The 18,408-nt window shown below is 33.8% G+C and overlaps 1 protein-coding gene across 10 annotated transcripts in view; it reads right to left on the bottom strand.

Moving 5' to 3' along the window:
* Nucleotides 1-18,408, bottom strand: part of Cadps (calcium-dependent secretion activator 1) — a 259,032-nt gene that overhangs the window by 39,816 nt on the left and 200,808 nt on the right. For 6 of the 10 annotated variants that reach the window (XM_019041273.2, XM_019041278.2, XM_072304444.1 and 3 more), the window contains 8 exons: nt 17,918-17,998; nt 15,652-15,821; nt 11,779-11,805; nt 7,787-7,822; nt 4,266-4,359; nt 2,869-2,990; nt 1,569-1,713; nt 363-469 (listed from right to left, as the gene is read on the bottom strand). In XM_019041273.2, coding sequence (XP_018896818.1) covers nt 363-469; nt 1,569-1,713; nt 2,869-2,990; nt 4,266-4,359; nt 7,787-7,822; nt 11,779-11,805; nt 15,652-15,821; nt 17,918-17,998 — 782 coding nt within the window. Of the gene's footprint in view, nt 1-362; nt 470-1,568; nt 1,714-2,868; nt 2,991-4,265; nt 4,387-7,786; nt 7,823-11,778; nt 11,806-15,651; nt 15,822-17,917; nt 17,999-18,408 lie in introns of all 10 variants that reach the window. The other 4 variants (XM_072304443.1, XM_072304446.1, XM_072304445.1 and 1 more) reach the window with 4 other exon arrangements.

The following is an 18,408-nucleotide window of genomic DNA, read 5'->3' as shown; positions in this document are numbered from 1 at the left end:
AAATTGAGACAGGAATGAGAATTAATTACCATAAAACCATCACTTGTGAAAGAAAAATGAATTGTTCTTACATGCAGCAAGGATTTTTGATTAAATCATTGATTCGGATTGAACATGCATTCATCATGTTCTATATAAAAATTGAATAAGGGAACTTACATAGTGCAGTACTTAATTTTGGACCGTGTGTTGTAGTCTATTACCTGAACAGCTAACTGATGAAGAGAGTTAGTGATGCCTCATTCTCAAAATTCTCTCATTGATACTTGCATCGATTTATTGAGTTGATTTTCTTAAAAAATAGACAATTTTTCAAGAGTTCTTTTCTGAGTTTTGTTAAAAAAGTAAACTATTAAACTTACCCGCAATGCTTCATATTTAAAGGCTTGTCCATTCTACAGGCAATTTTGATCCTTAAGTCTTGATCCGCACAATTTTTAGGAATAGTCATTTTATGCCATTCTGGACCCTGGTTTTAAAAAAAAAATTCTAGGGTAACTCTTTTCATTCTTGCAATGGGAAAAGACACTAAAATGAACGCATAATATTTTCAAAGCTTTGTAGGAATGTACTTGTTGAGATTTCTGAAATTCACTTTCTCACGCTACTGCTGAACTGAAACGTTCCAAACAGAATTAGTTTAAATGATAATAAAGGTAGTTAAATGTAGCAAATAAGTGACTGTTATTTTGACTAATTTAATTAAAAAAAGACCTTGCATGGTAAACCAAAAAGTCTGGCCCCGGCTAAATTTCATTTATTATTTGATAAGTATGATGTTCAATCTAAGCTTTGAAAATTGAACTTTCGGAAAATTGTTCTTTCTATATACGCACTCTCTTGAATGGCGCAGGCTAAAGTTGCCTAGCTGAAGCACTCCTTGCAAAATTCCTTGACTTTCCAGGTTCCCCAGGTTGCCTAAAACCCTGTTTTGTGATCATTTGAAAGAGCATAAAATTCTACAAAGTTTCCTCATTTCCGTTGAATTATGTTTTTTTTCAAATTTTCCTCTAAGATACATCGGATCGCATTTAGCAAAAAGGAACCAGTGCAATTACAGTGTTTTCAAAATCGTGCAACTACTCATTTTCTTTTAATAATACCTAATATATGTACAATATTAAAATTTACACAGTTATTTCCCTTTAAAATTAACCATTTTTTGATGGAAAGCCAAAACTATTCGCTATTCTGGGAGATTTGTTGGATAATTATGAAGAAGCAACATTTTCACAACACTAGAATCTCGCTGGTTCCTTTTTGCTTATTGCAATCCGATTGTAAAAAGCAGTTGGATGTGTAGAGATAACTATAGCTAAGAGCCAAAGAACCATAACTAATATTCCCACCGCTTTGAGATGTTACAGTAAAATACCTTAGAGCTCCACTGCTTCTGAATTAATTTGTAATTTTATAAAATCTTAATCTTGTGCCTGACTTTAAACTTTTTCAAACACACGAAATCCCTTCAAAGCATATCAAGAAGGCGAATAACTTGACTTTCTGAAAAGTGCTGGCTAACATCTCTTCAGCTCTTAACTACAGTTATAAAAGGAAAATTCACTTACCTTGGGAGATAAAGGCGTTGGCCTTAAAATAACTTTGCCTAATTCTTTATCTTCTAATGCTAACATACCCGGATTTTCCGTGTATAATTTAATTTTTACAGCAGGAAGAGGATGCGTCGTGGAAAAATCACCTTGGGTGTCCCACCTTAACCAAAAAAAAAAACCATTAGTTAATGTTGTTTCAGAGAACATACCATAATTCAGGCACTTTCGCAAAAAACCCCAAAAAAGTTACCGTGAGTTCTCATTAAGATGATTCGCTAGACGCCATATTTTGTGTCAGAACAGCATGCAATATATCGCATCATTTGGTTCCATTTTTTCAGCTACTCGTCATTTTTCTCCAATTTTGAGATCGCAATGCTGTTGTCAGGAGACTGAGGCACTCACTTACCAATTTTAACGAAGAAATTTAACGTAACAAAGGCGTGGTTTTTTCAGAGAGAAAACATCGCATTCGATACTGATATCGAAACTGCACTCGAATGCGGTATTTTCTCTCTAAAAAAACCACGCCTTTATTACGTTAGATTTCTTTGTTAAAATTGGTGAGTGCTTTAGTCTCCCGACAACAGAATTGCGATCTCAAAATTGGAGAAAAATGACAAATAGCTAAAAAAATGGAACCAATTGATGCAATATATCACATGCCGTTCTGACACAAAATATGGCGTCCATCGAATCACCTTAAGTGTCAAACAAGACTAGTTTAAAGAATAGATTTAATATGATATATAATCTACTAAAAATAATGAAAACAAGATTAGTAGTGCTTGGATCTAGAAATGATATGATCAGGACTGTATACTACATCAAACAGTCTGATACATTATCATCTTCAAGAGTCTTCTCTTTATTGATTCCTGATATTAGCACTGATTTTGGTAACTGATGAAAAAGATAATTTTTGATCGAATATCTACAAATGATTAATTGACAAGAGAGAATCTGCTTTGAGTAATTCTAGGAACTACCAAAAATCTATTTATTAATATTGAAAAAATATACCACTACGATTGAAAGTTGAAATAATTAGAGGAGTTATTAATCAAGTAAAAAAGAAGGAGTTCGAAAAAATTGGAAACTTATACGCTACTAAATAGCTCTACTGAAACTTTGTTTTCCAGGGACAAAGGTCCCTTTTTGCGTAGATAGACAAAAATTAGAAAAGAAATTGATGAATAATATCTTTTCTTGATCACTTGACTTTGCCCAGGAAATTGGCCTTTACAAATACTTCCGTCATTGCTGCCCCAAGTATAAAGCATAAAAATTGATCTAGGGTTATTTAATTCCTTACGTAGGTTTTGCAGCCTCAGCCTGATCCGTTTGGAGTTTCTCACCACCTTCCACTTCCATCGTACAGTAAACAATTCGACTTGGTGCTAAAGATTTTAAACCTTGTACTTCCATTACTAAAACCTGTAAAAAAAAAAAAAAACAACGAGTAGTAAAAACACTGTAGTAATCTTCACACTGGCATGAATTTCAGCTACCAATTATTTGGTGCTGATTATCTAAGCACGAAAATTTCACACCTGGGTTTTCTATGAATGAAGTGACATTACTACCAGTGTAAATATGACAGGTTTTCTTTTGGGGGGGGGGGGGGGGGCATTTAAGTGTTATGCACTGCACTCTACCTGCTTTTCTCTCTTATTAACACGGCTTCTCCTCTGTTTGAAATGAATCCATAAGTGGCGCAAACCCAAGCGCCTCCCAACTGAGTTACCTAATGCTGGATGGAACTCTTCTAATTATTATTAATTTTTCCAGTAAATGTGACCCAAAAACAGTTTCCTTCCAGCGGGCCGATTATTGAAATTGATAGACAAATCTATAGACAATGAAGACAAAAAGGATATGGTGGAATCCTATTGGTGGAAGCATGTGGTTGCACTGGACAAAGGAGGTAAGTAATAGTCTAACTACCCAAGAAGCATTTTTGAACGGAAAAATCGCGATATATTGCAATTTTATCAGCGATAAAATCGCTAGGATCATCAACATCTGATCGATTATCCTCGATCTTGTTGCAATATAATCGAGATTTTATGGCCCGGCAATTTATCGCGACATTATTGAAGCAAAAATCGCGATACATGGCGATTTAATCTCGATTTTATCGATGCAAATTGATCGCAATTTTATCAAACAAAAAATTGCTATGCATAGCAATTTAATCACCATAAATCACAATTTTTCATTCGATAATATTGCAATAAATTGCCACCGATATAATCGCAATAATCAACTGATAAAATCGCTATTCATCGCGATCGCTGCTACTTGGGTAATGGCAACCGACAAGAGACCCAACAGTTAGTCCATCATTTTCCCCCTTAGTCTATAAGAGCCACCAGTTGCAACCAATAGGATCCCTCCATACTCCATATGTTATCTTAGTCTATAGCTTTGTCTATCAAGTTCAATGATCAGTCCGCTGGTCAGCATATTGCTAAACTGAAACATCCCTAGTAGCACTGACCTTTAAAAATTGAAAAATGATAATATCTTTGTGATGAGTTTTTTTCAGTAGTTTTCATTGTACAAATCGTGTTCTACGGGAAATTTCGATGACAAATAGATCATGATGCTTACATTTGCACCTTGCCTAGAGGTGCATTAGATCAGGATTTCCAACCTAATGCTATCTAAAAATGACGTGTTTGTAGTTAAATTTTAAAACTGCCTTACCTCTAATTGAAAAGTAAGGACAACATCCATTTTCGTTAGCTGCGTATCATTCTCTGCCGAATCACCATCTAGCTTAACGAGTGAGCTTTGGGATCTGTAAGGAAGACGGTGCCAATTACAGCTATCATCAAAATAAAAACACAAGAAATAGTAAATACTTGCAAGTCTATCATAGCGCAATGAAACTTAAAACTAAAATTTAACAAAGCTGTGAATCTCCATCACAGGCTGCAGGAAATTTGATAAAAAAAAACTATTTTATGAGCTGCAGAATTATTTTGAAGCTGAAAACTATTAAATGCTGCTTAGCTTGGTGCAATCATTGGAGCATTGAAAGGCATTCAGAAACGCAAAAGCATTTGTTTCAAATTCGTACTTAAAATGGAATTCAAGCAATTAAATCCATTAAATGGCATTTAATATCTGACCGAATATTTGGAGCCCTTATCTACAGCTTAAAAATCAAAGAACGCTTTAAAATAACTCTAAACTATGAGGTTGCGGCTCCTTTTTATTTCAGCAGCTATTCTTAATTGTTTATGCGAAATTGATGCAAACAAAAGCGTTAAAATTCTGGGCATGTAATAAGTTGCATGCTATTTAAAATTCTGTGCATATTGTTTTGCATCCCAGAACGATGCAAAAAAATCACATAATTGCATTAGCTTGGGCAAAAATATTTTATGTCTGATAAACAGTTTCAGAAATTTGTACATTGATCTCTCTGGTGATCATCCTTATATAATGAGCAAAGATGCCAAACCGATGAGTTGATTTTCTATACATGGCAATAAGTGCACAACACTGAAAAACTACAGAGAATGCTGTGCTGACTTGAATTATCTGATATGCAAGAAACTCTGAAACAGTGCAATCAGCACCAAATATTTTTGCTTAACCCAAACGTATTCAACTTTCAGCCAAATTTTCAGCAAAATGAGTCCTTTTTGAGCACACTTACTTTCGCTTGATGTGCAATTCAATCGATTTGAAAAGACCTTGGTAGTATTTGCAAGCTTGAATAAGAAGGGACAAAATCTGTCTTGTTCACTTTGAACTAAACGATTTTTTTTATTTAAGGAAAAATGAATCAGGCAAATTTTAATATCTCGGAAATTTCATCGAAAGTTACTAAGTTTTCACATCTTCGAATGTTTTGCTGATGAAAAAAGTCTCAAAGAATAAATTAAGTTGAAAAATCTACACGAGAGTTTCATCTCAGACAGGCCAAAGTCTGAATTAAGACTTTTCATTTTCATGTTGTGTCATTAAAATTTTGAATTGGAAATGGAACACATGGAATTTGTCCAGAAATGATTTAAGACATTTTTTTGTTAAAACTTGCCTACTAAACATTTTATTCAATTGAATAGAATTGAGCACTAAGCGACAGAATGAGAGAGCTTAAATCAACTTAAGGAATAAGTGCTAGATTGAGATAGAAGATTTTGTGCCATTCATTAGAAGGCTTTCAATGGCAAAGTTTAGCAAAGAGGTCATGCAAAAGCAACGCGAAGTACGAGTGTACAGTAAATAGGACTTGGAGAGATTATGAGTACATCAAACGGAAAAATCATACTTGGTTAAATCGAAACATAATTTAAAAGAAAAAGAAAAAAACCCTTAATTAATTTTTTATTCAATGTCTTAGCAACTAGGTTGAAGATCAAAGGAGGACGGACAAGAAAAATAAGAGTTTTCTAATTAGGCGCTAAGTACATTATGAGTCCCTTTTCGACGTCATTTAGAAGTTTCCTATTTTTTAATCAAAGAAAAATCCAAGAAAAGTTGAGCTTTTTAATTATTAGGAAATAAAAGCTGACAAATTTTACATCAATACTACAATCACTAGCAGAAAAATTAGTAAAGAAATTTTCAAACGATACAAAGAAGAAAAGGAGTAGGGAAACTCATTGTCCATTGATACTTGAACTGCCAGAGAGGTGATTTCATCCAGAGTAAAAAATTGAAGTTCGGAATTTCCAACTATAGATTAAGACTTTTTGAAGCTAATTGATTGATTTCTGAATGAATGCTGAGTTCTCATGTTAAAAAAAAAGAATATTTTAATATTCAAGAAAGCATTTTATTTTTCTCAAACAAAAGAACCTGTTGAAAAATTATTTTTTAGAATAGAGGATAGTTAAAATAATATTAGATTTACGTTACATTTTGTTTCAGATTCAGCAATTTGAACATTATGTCACATGGTTCTACTTGACTTGTTAAATAATTCCATTTTGCTTACGATTCCTCCTCCGTCACTTGAGAGAAAAGTTAGTGAATCAATAACTAAGCACTGTGCTTGATTTTACAAATGTTTATCGCAAAAGCTGCAATTGAGAAACAAGAAGCAAGATAATCTATACTCTCAATTGATACAAATATTAATGCTTCCATTAAAGGTGGAATTATCAATATGCGGTAGGGAGCCCTCTTTCCTGAGTAGTGCTTTAAAGAGTAACATATGACGAGATGTTTTAATCCATTGCTTAAAATCGGACACAACACTAAAATCACCTCACTGAAGTCCTAATGTTTGGATGCAATAGGGAGCATTGTCAAAAAAAATGATCTTAATATACGAGGAAGCAAACTTAAAGGGTATCAAATTTTATTAAATGAGGGGAGAGACTAATTACTTTCCTCTTATGAGAGGCACCAAACGCTTTCTTGAGATGCGCACTAAGAAGATAAGAATTCAATTCAACTGAGGCTACACATGATTAAAAGCCAACTTCAACAAGCGATTATTTCTGTAGATAAAATTGAATTACCGTGTTTTAACAACAACATATCCTATCATTCTTGTAAGAATAACCTGAAGATAGCTAGGACATTTGAAAGCAAAATAGAAAATTATGCAAATCAACAGGCGCAGGAAAAGATACAAAAAGGAGCATAGAGACTGTGAGTTATCAAGGGAGATAGAAAGACCTTTCATACATAATTCATCTTCACAAGTTTAAGATTTAAGATCGAAAAAAAAAGAATTTTGAAATTGGCCTCACACAGGTAGTTAATTAAGACCCTGATCTAAGGGGGTAAACGGATAACATTAGGTTGGGATTCGCATGAAAAAATTGGGAAACGTAAGGAAAAATTGAATGATAAAAAAGATTATTCATAGAAACAAAATAACAATAAAAAAAAGGTCACGAAAAATTTAAAAGGATGAGACTTTTAAAAGGTGAATTCACATACAAGACAAATGCACAAAAAGGAAAAAAAAACCAATTGGATAAAATTTAATGCGAAATGAACTGAAGACTCACGATAAAATAAAATATTAGGATGTTCAAGACAACATGGAGAAAAACCCTCCTTCAGAACAGAAATAAAACAAAAAATTCCCTACTTGAAATTTCTTAAAAACAACGACAACACCAAATATTTTAAAATCAAACGGAAAACCGAGAAGCTATCATAAAAAATTAAATCACTGACAAAAAACAAAGAACACGAAAAATCAAGGTAATAAAAAGAAAAAACATTTTAAGATTAGCTAAAGCTCTACCTGCCTCAAGATAGAGCTTCTCCTTCGACTATGAGACGATCTGAGACAAAGCAACAGATAAAAATTAGAAAAGCGTCCACTGAATCTACCTAAAATCAACACTAAAATTTCACTTTAATAAAGAAAAAGGAGAAATCGATACAGATGATTGGTGACCTGAAATAAAATTATCTTAAAGAAAAAAAATCTGCGCCCCTCACTTCACTTTGAATAATAGTGAATGAAATCGAACAATGAGCAAACCTTTTTTGGTTAATTTGGTTAGATATTTCGGCACCTTCTATGAGGACTCTACGAAAATTCTAGATTTGTTTTAATTACGTTTGGAGACATTTCAAGACCCACACTTATTATTTCCTATTCCTATGCAGGGAATTATCATATGAAAATCTAAATTTTTTGGTGGCACTGATATGCTAGTCTTGTCATTAAAGCTAAACTGAATGCAGTTTTGAAAGCAAAGACAGCCAGCCCTCCTATCATTTCTCTTCGGAAAATAATCAAACCTTCCTTTATATTGACAGCTAAGTTCATTGGTTTTGAGCCCATTATGTACAAGACATGTACAACTAAGCTGAATGAGTCAGTAGCACTGTTATAAAATAGATGCGTTTAGCAGTCACTTTTGACTTCTGGGGGCTCAAAACCTTACTTGCGCCGATTTACAAAATATCCTGTATATAGAAAAATAGAATGAAAAGAATACAAGTTTCAGACAGTTTGAATAGAATTACCCTTTGAGAATACTTCCAAAATAAAAAGAACGATGAAATAAAAAAAAAGATTCGAGGCCAAGTACAAGTTCCTGATGGTTATGTTCTGTTCTGTTCTCAACCTGAGCGTTCCTGATGAGCTACAACTTATTAGTTCATTAAAAGTGAAGAGTTAACAGTAACCTCAGATTAATGCACCGAAACATTTGATATGGGATAAAAAAGTTTTCTACCGATCAAATGGGTTTTTAACGTTTGGTCACCTTTCCCAAGTTTCTTTTACTACGTTGGCTGTTTAACCAAACGTCTTACTAGTTGAATGACAATTTTGAAATTTCAATTATTGCAAAAAAATTCAACAAAATTTTTCAAATTAAAACATATGATCTGGATAGAAGTGCTTATAAATGGTGTCATTTGTGTCTCTTTCGGTGAAGAAGCCAAAAACATACTAATATTTCAGATATCAGTTCACTGTAAAATTCATCTATGTGCATGTAAAAATTATGGGGGAAAATCTGATTTGATGCCTGAAAAAACCTGTTGTTTCAACCCATGGTGAGAAGTTAAGTAGTGATTTTTAAATAAGTGAGTTAAAAAGTTTGGAATTTTGTTTTTTCTGCAGACGCTTGGTTGAATTTGGAAAAAATAAAGATTCACCAACATAAATCTTGCAATGTTACACTGGGACAAAAATTTGCAAACCTAGCTCACCTGACGATTTTTAAAAGAGGAACTTTACTTGGAGTTGGGAGGAAAGTAGCTGGAAAAACTCTACCTTTCAAAATTTTAAATTGATGACAGATAAAATCCACGGAGGTAAGAGAGAAATTTTGAGGGCTATCACAAACTTAAAACCCAAAAAACAAAATGAAAAAACCAGGGTTGTGGTGTACAGAAACAGGTATCGATATCAACCGTCAGAACTTCGAACACAAAAATTACTTTGCTGAGTAAAAAGCCCAGAATCAGACTAAGTGGTAATTGTGTGATGGTGTCAGTTGCGTTCGTTTAAAACAAGCGAATAAATTTTTTTCAATTGCAATTAAAATTGAGTGGTGCAAAATAAAGTGGCAATGACATGAATAGCAATGATATTTTGCGTCAAAAAAGGCAATTCACCAAGACCCTATAGAGATCTCCTAAAAAGATCCCTTGACTTTCCTTCGTATGATACAAAAAGAGGGGGAGAATGAGAAAATTTTAGAGGTTCCACTTAGGGTCGTACTCTGTTTATTAGAGTAACCAAAGTTGAGAGACAAATGGTGGTGCCTATAAAATAGGCTAAGTCTCAATTTCTGTTGACAAAATTCTGAACTCCTCGATGATGATGTAAAAAATGTTTGTAGCTCTTCAAAATTAGATTCGCCGCAAGGGACATCATGATAAAGTTGAAACACTAATCAAAATTATTACAGCTACATGCTCTGGAAGATTGAACAAATTTTAAGAGTTTCCACAGATTTTATTTTCAAGGTTATTATTTAAAACTGTGCCACAAAAAGTAAAAAGGCCAAAAAGCATAAAAAGTGTTTACTCTGGAAGTTTGGACGGTTATTCTGGACTAAAATGGGGCAATAGCACAATCTCTCTCTCATAAGCTGACTTCGGAAATTTACAAATCATTCACAACACAATGCGCAAAATTTAGATGAGAAAAGGTGAACTGTGGTGCTTTATTTCCTACCTGTCTATTGATTAAATAAATTGGGCGAGTCAAAAGATTCACGCAAAAAGCGTCACACCTAAAAACTCTCTGACCGTCTAAACAGCTGATGCCTAAACCTGTTTTCGTACACTTAAAGCGGGGTTACAGAAATATCAAAACTTTCAAGCTGGAGTAGGCTGGAACTTTCAATTCATTAACTACTAATTTGGTATTCAACTCAGCATAAATCAGAAACTGGATGCAGATTACGTCTACAAGATATGAGTTACCTCGTATAAGTCTAAAAACTTTGGGGCGAGGACAGCCAACTTTGAATAACACTCAAGACTTGGTCCCAAATGGTTACATTCACTACCATTTGAATAAGGTGTTTCCAAAAGAGAACAGATCTACTTCCAGATAAGACGCAGAGGAGATTAGAACGCTACGGTCTGAGACTCATCAGGAAAATTGGTTTGTTCCTCCGTTTAAAACAACTCATTCCTTCATTTTCAGTGGGCTCATTAACTGGTGTCCGCTTCTCTGTCACCTTTCCTTACCTTGCCATATTCTATTGAAAGGATTCTCTTCACTCAGTAAAGTGCTCTGTTGGATTTTTTCCTTTTTTTTAAGAAATTCATTTTAGCAGATGTTATTCTGTAAAAATGTTTAACTTTTTATAGTCTCTGGATGCGACTCATATGTTTCTAGCACAAGATATCCTCAGTTATTTAGATTCATAACATAATTTGATGGCTGGAAAATGCGGACCTCCCATTGCAACATTGCAAGACTGTTCCTAGGCTGTATTTCTTAAAGAGAAAGCTAACTAACAGTTTTTTTTTTTAAAAACTTTCCTTGAATTTGTTTCTTTCATCAACAAGTAGACCTAGAACATTTTAAAGAAATATTCTGGTTAATTTTTTGTTTCTCTTAAATGTTTCATTCAAGAGCTTTTTCAATTCTGTAATAAAGGTCCACATATTTGACTTCAGCCATCAAGTTGGTTTAAACATTCCAAGTTTTCCTTTGATTTATTCTCAGAAAATTGGGTCAATAGAAAATACATTCTACAGAACGACACCCAACATCCACAATTTAAATAGGGCAAAATGAAGTCGTGATTATGACCGAAATTATGGCACTGATCAAAACTATCAATCAAACAGATAGACTGTTCTCTGATTAAATATTATATTCAGTCGAGAAATTCAGTCAAACTCAGAGCTCTATTAATAAATTGTTAAATAAGTGCCTAATACTTTTCATCCAAGTGTAATTGTAATTTTCCTGAAATTAGGAATTTTTTAAAAAGTTTGTTAAAACAATCTCTTAATTGCTTTCAGGTGACAGGAAACAAATAACAGTAAATGAGTTGATACTGAAAAAGTCAACAAGGGGTAGAAAGGAGAAATTAGTGAAGCAAAAGATATGTGTTGGAAAATGAAAGCATTCTAGGCCTAAAAGTACTAGAAACTTGTTCGGGCGTTAACTGCCGAGCAGTTCTGTCGAGTCGCTTCCTGCGATGGATATGCTTTAAGCTCAAAACTTCAGCGATCAATACTAAAAAAGTGAAGGGCAATTCAAACTAGGTTTCCAAAGTCTTAGCATTCCCAAAAGTCGGAGGCTACGTACCTCGACCGCAGAGCCGAAAAAAGTAAACTGTAAAACAAGGGTTAGACCCCAAAAAAAAGAAAAATAAAATTGAGATGAGGCCTGAAACTGCTAATGTTTATAGATGTTCATAGATGGTCATGAGGGGTACAGATAAAGCGACAGATGCGGGGGGTAGAGTGACGGAAGAGAACGGGTACACCTAAAATTGAATTGACATTGTTCGATAGGAAGCAGAGGATCTGAATAAGAAATTTAGGAGATCAAATAATCTGAGACTATGAACAACAAATCTATTACATATTTTCATGAGAGAAAACTGAGAGAGCTGAAGTCAATTTAAAGTCATGCTCAAAGATGTACTTCAAAATGTATTTAAAATGCACTGCTTCCTGATGAAAGAGAAAAATAATAATTGTGATGGGAGGCTTCAACTTTTAAATTAACACAGTTCTCACTCCCAAATTGTATTTATTTCTTATATGATTACAAACTGTTTCTGGTTTGATTAATACAGCATTGCAATCAATTGAAAAGAAATGAAATTATTATATGAAGCCAAAGGCTCATTTGCAAAATTAAAGAAAGGATAAAGCTTCCATTGAAAGCGAGGCAGATAGCGGTTATTGTAGTATAGTTTTATTTCTCAGAAAGTACACCTCTCTTTTTTTCCTTTCACTGGACTGAATGACCGAAGAATATAAAAAGTTATTTCAAAGAGATTGTCAAAAACAGAAAACTAAACCTCAAGAGAATGATTGTCTTTTAAAGGAGTGGAAGACTTCAGCTTTCTCAATTTTTGACGGACATGATGAGAACCTTAGGTATGAGAAAAATTTTGGAGAAAACAAGAGGACAATTTTGAATAGTCCCCAACTTTTTGGGCGCAACTTCTCTGAAAGTTCAACGATTCTTCAATCTATACGTAGACCACTCAATATCTGCTTTCATACATTAATTAAGTCAGCTCCAGAGACTCTGAGTATAATAAACCCCCCCCCCCCCAATCCCTATAATAATCATAAAATTATGGTAGAGAGCACTTTTCCGTGTTTGGAAGAGGATATAATTCCCGTTACCTCATCATTACATCAATCTTGAATTGAGACAAAATTTATCATCCGGCTCACTGAGAAACTTTAAGATTCCAACATTTAAATTTTTATCTTGAAACAGTTTGTCGTGAGAATGCAAAAAGTTAGATGATAAAAGGTATTCATGATATAACAGAGTGAACTCATTCGTTTATCCTCCGATATATCCAAACACTTTTGACCATTTTATTGACGTAAACAATGACGATACTAAAATGAGGGTTCCTTAAGAACAAATATAATCGTTGTTTGAGAAATGTACTTTTTAGGTGTACAGCTGACCCCGACTAATTTCTTACAGTGTCTGTGTTTGTTTTATTTATGTCTGCTACACTGATGTGCCTAACATAACCCAACTTACACTTTGACTTAAATGGATTTTGAAATCGATGACCAAACTGGGAAATCACAGGATTTGCGATCTTCTAGACTTCCCGTCATACTTCAGTTTTTCATTAAAAAATTAATCATTATAATTTTTTTTCAAATATACTGATTTAATATTGAAAATTTGTTCTTTTAGAATTTCAAGTGCTCTACTAGATTTTTTCTCCTTTCGGAAAATAAAGTAAGAGTATGAATGTTGAAATACTGGAATTGTGAAGCGTCCTTTGGGAGTTTAGCCATCGATCATGGGTTTTTGAAAGGAAAACGTGAGCCCTTCATGCAATAAACATTTTCCACACAACTGAACACCCTACTTAAATAACCTAGTTAGGAATAAGATACGATACAGCCCTTAAGTTGCATGAGTCCACCGTGCAAATCGCGACCAAACGATCTGTCAAAGGAAATCTTGTTGAGTTCCTTAGACAGATTGTCACACTGTCATCGGTTGTACGCTTTAAGTGCTGTATCTGTAGAAAAGTTTCGATGGGGAACTGTACAGTTATAGCTACAAAAACATAAAAAGATTGAGCTCTAAATTATGGAGGCTATGAGTTGGCTTCTGAAGAACAGGGAAACATTGAAAATGAAATGATGAGGAGCAGAGAAGTAAAGCTTGAAGGGGTGATCGAGACTGATGGAAAGCTTTTAAAGTCATAGTCTCTTCCTAGCGACCATACTTGCTGAGAAGTCGCTAAATTATAGAGATATAACTGTAGAGACTTCAATGGAAGATTAGAAAAGTTGGTCGAGATTGAGATGATTGCATGAGAGAAATAAGAGCACAAGGAAAATACACAAGTTTGATTCTCTGAGAGGCTGGTGTTTTCTCTGCCAAAAAATACTGGAGAATTTATGAAAATTTTCCCGGAATAAAATAAAGAATAGCAAACTAGAAAGTAGAGCTGTTATTAAAAAACCACGATTTTATCTTGGGTTGGTTGAATCCTGTGATCTGTTTTTTTTTCACATTCTCATGAACCGTGCTTTAGCAATACAGTTAACTGTGGATAATATGTATTACTTCACTGGCACATTTGGACCGCGTTAAGCAGGAAGGAATCAAGCCACATCGGCTATTGCTAAATTTAACAGGACAATTAAATTTTTTACAAGAGAACGTTTGTGCAGATTCCTTTCTAGATTTTGAGGAATTTGTTTCGTACTATGCAGAAAATTCACTGTTTGCACAAAAATCCGCACAACCGTTTTCGTGTAAAAATTAAATTGCCCAATTAAATTTGGCAATAGCTCATGAGGCTTGGTTCCTTTCTGCTTAACGTGGTCCATTTAGGAAACAATCAAACAGTCCTGCATAATTTTGAAGTTAAAAGTAGTTTCCACAAATTTAACAGGTGGTCAGAAGAATAAATGTGGCCAGCACTCGTACATACTTTCGTATATGCTTGTAGATTTTCTGCTTTAGTTTTTTAATTTTTTTTTTTTTTTTGAGATGAGAACACCAAACAATCAGAGGCAATGACAACAATTTTCAAATAAACTAAAGGATACATAGAGAGCGGAGGCAAAGATAGAACATATTTATTTTCTCTGTGAAATGGTTAACGGAAATTTTTGCCCACTAATCAATTTTAGGACTTCAAAGGAGCCAACAAGTGATACATAGTAAAAATCTATGAATCAAAATGTCTATTCTTACTTTCTCACCTTCTTGGATCGTATATTTTACTCTTTGAATTATTATTACTGACTCTCACAAGTTTTTTTGAGACTTGCTGAAATGGACGACAATTTTGGTTTGAGAGATAATTGAAGTGCTTAAAAAGGGTTCATTGAGACATTATTGACACAAAAACATTTAAATTCATTGTGGTTTTTCAGTTTTATGTATATTCACAAATGATACAATTCATAAGTGGTAGAGATATGTCCTACCACATAACTTAAATAATTGGGCGTATTGATGCTTGAGAATAAAGCTGAATTGTAGAGAGTGATATTTGTTTCTTGTTTTTCAGCTGAAAACTGCAAAGCTTTCTCTTTTTATAACCAAGAATGTTTTGGTTACTTAGATCCTAAAATTTCTCGATTCATTTACAAAATATCATCCATAGTAAAACTAAAACCACAATAAATTGAAACAATTTCGGTACAATGCCTGAATTTTCCTTACATTGGTCTCTCACAATAATTTCTTATTGACACACTGGTGCTTGATTTGCTCGAGCAAATTCATTCTTGAGCGAAAAAAAATTTAGCATCCTGCTAGACGCACCGTTTTTAAATCATTAACGTCAGTTTGGGAAAGGGGCAGGAAATACAGAATACTTGGACAAGAAGCTTCTAAATGTGAGATATTTAGCATTTCCTGTGACTAAATCATTCACAAGTAGAGAGTCATTCCACAATGCAGTATGTAAGAGCGAAGGAGCTAGATGAGATTTTCCCTTACCTGTGATTTTGTCGTTTAAGTTTCTGCAACCCATACTTTGAATCGGAGGCACCTTTTGATACTGGTAACGACTCAAGATTAGCCATCAACGTGTTTATGGAGCTCTTCAATTCCTCTATGTACAAAGATTCCATTTCTTTTAAGACAAACCGTGGCATTAACTTGCGATTCTAGCCGAGATTCGAAAAAATGAAATTTAGTTAGAATTTTGACAGAAAATACAGTTCAGGGTCACTTGGGATGATGTATTTATCTCTAGGAAGAATATACTTAAAATAATTTCAGACAGAAAAGTCAACTGAAAAGTATTACGCAGTATTATGGTGGAACACAGTATTAATTGGACGGATTTGACTAAAATCAGCTTTATTACACCAGCAGTTGCCTTGTCAACCCTCATGTTTCATTTTTTGAACAGAAAACTAAATAACACTGAAGTTTGAAATTTTGTCAGTATTTAGATACCAGAAATATCCAACTACAAACCAGAAATATCTTAGCAAAAATTGAAAAAAAACGGGGGGAAAAAGTAGACTGGGATAGCTTAGAAAGCAGAGGTATCAGATATTTTAACAAGCTTCCCAAGCCATTAAAAGAACTTTTCATTAAATCAGAAAATTCAAATCTATTCCTAAATAACATAAAAAATTACTTCATAGAAAACCCTTTTTACGAGTTAAAAGAATATCTCGACGCAAATCTCCCCAATCCCTAAATTGCCTGAATGTAGTCCCCTAAGTCTTAAGTCTTAGTTCTTCATTTACTGTTTTTTATTTGTTTGTTAAAATTTTTGTTACATTTATTTGATGTTAAATTTTGTTCCATTATATTATTTGACGAGTGTTAAGCTCATAAATTTGTATGAATTTCATGAGGCTGTTGCATTAATAAAATATATTATTATTATTATTATTATTTTTTTCTTTTTTTTTTTTTTTTTTTTTTTTTTTTTTTTTTTTTGTAACTCAGAAGAGGGAACACTTCCGGCACAAGTATTACTGACGGGCCACAGGCCAAAGTCAGTAACACATACTATCTTGCTTGAAAAAAAGGGTAAACGTTATTTTAAAGTAAAATTTAAAAAAAAAAAAAAAAAAAAAAAAAAAAAAAAAAAAAAAAAAAAAAAAAAATAATTATTATTATTATTATTATTATTTAGGAAGAAATCATAGGAAGTTTGAAGGTGTAAAGGAGTACAGACCTCTGTTAAAAAAAATTAAACTCAGTGACAATTGGATGTATTTCTGTCAAACGGAACTAAGCACCATCGGAGTAGGAAGGTAGAGAGGGGCTTTGATTGGCGGCGGAATCGGGAGTCGGGCTCATTCCGTCCTATACTCGCAATGCTTTTCCATGGCGCTTAGTTCCGTTTGACAGAACGCACTATCCGGCATTCTAAATTCCTCAAAAGGAACTCAAATTGGCGCTTAGTTCCGTTTGACAGAAATACGTCCAATTAGGCAAAGTGAAATGTAGTCAGGCTGATTCCACAAAAATCCGTTCAAATGTCAATGACTTAATGCAAAAATGCGTACATACCTCGATTGCAATGTTTAAAAATCTCCAATTATGTTTAATTTTAATGATGGAAATCCAATCAAAATTTTTCATTACAATTGTGTGTGATTCTTGTAGAGTGAGAAAAGAAAATTGACGGAACATTTCAATAGAAACTGTTGGTTTGTTTTCCTTTAAAAAAATAAAACATGAGCTGAGACTTATGACAATGCAATTGGAGATGCACATTCACAAGAACTAAGTTTCTTAGGTTGGAGGATTGATCCCCAGTTGAGGATGATGTTAAAATAAAATTGAGAGAGATTTTAATTTTAAAATGACTTATAAGATGATATTTTTATGAGGTCCACTGGTTCAAACCAACCATCTGACTTCACCTTAACATTTTAGTAGCGATTTGGACATCAAACCTAATTTTTAGCTGTCCCCTCCCTACAAGCTTTTTTTTGACACCACATTTGCACAGCTCTGAATTTTTAGGAACCAATGTCTGATGTTTCTTCGCTCCTCTGACACAAGGGCGTACTTCAATTTCTATGTGAGCCCTCTTTTCTGTAGCTGTATGCTTTTCGGAGCTCATAAGGAAATAGAGACACTCCCTTATGTCAGAATAGTGACGATTTAGCACATTTAGGGGGTGACACCCAGTGAAGTCCGAACACTAGCCTTGATGCAAAAAATTCAGGGTCATGCATACAAATATAGATAAAAAAGTTCGCTATAGCTGAAGTTATGAGAGAATTGTTACCCTTTCCATCTCTGCGACTTTCTGCATACGACCGTCAAGTTCTCTTCGTATTGCAGCAGCTTGCTCATCTGCAGAATCCAACTGAAAAAAGTCAATGCACAGAGGGTTAGATTTTTTTTAAACTAATGACAGCTGCAATTTTACAAGGTTCATTGCAGCTTTTAAAAATAGAAATCATCGAATTTTCAAGGAGTTTGACAGGCAAAATTAAGAATTTACAGGGGTTTTAAAAAGTCTTCTGTAAAATTTTTGAAATACTAGAGAAAGCTAGCAGCGACAAAATTCATATCCCTGACAACTAATAACTGGACCGCACTAAGCAGAAAGGAACCAAGCCACATTAATCATTGCCAAATTCAATTGAGCGATTTAATTTTTTACATGAAAATGGCTTTGCGGATTTTTGTGCAAAGTTCAGTGAATTTTCTGCATTGGGCGACGCATATTCCTTAAAATTTTCAAAGAAATCAGCACAAACGTTCTCTTGTAAA

The sequence above is a fragment of the Bemisia tabaci genome, chromosome 9, assembly GCF_918797505.1.
Source record: "Bemisia tabaci chromosome 9, PGI_BMITA_v3".
Classification (NCBI taxonomy): domain Eukaryota; kingdom Metazoa; phylum Arthropoda; class Insecta; order Hemiptera; family Aleyrodidae; genus Bemisia; species Bemisia tabaci.
The sequence above is the reverse complement of the archived record's forward strand: the minus strand, read 5'-3'. Positions and strand labels throughout refer to the sequence as shown.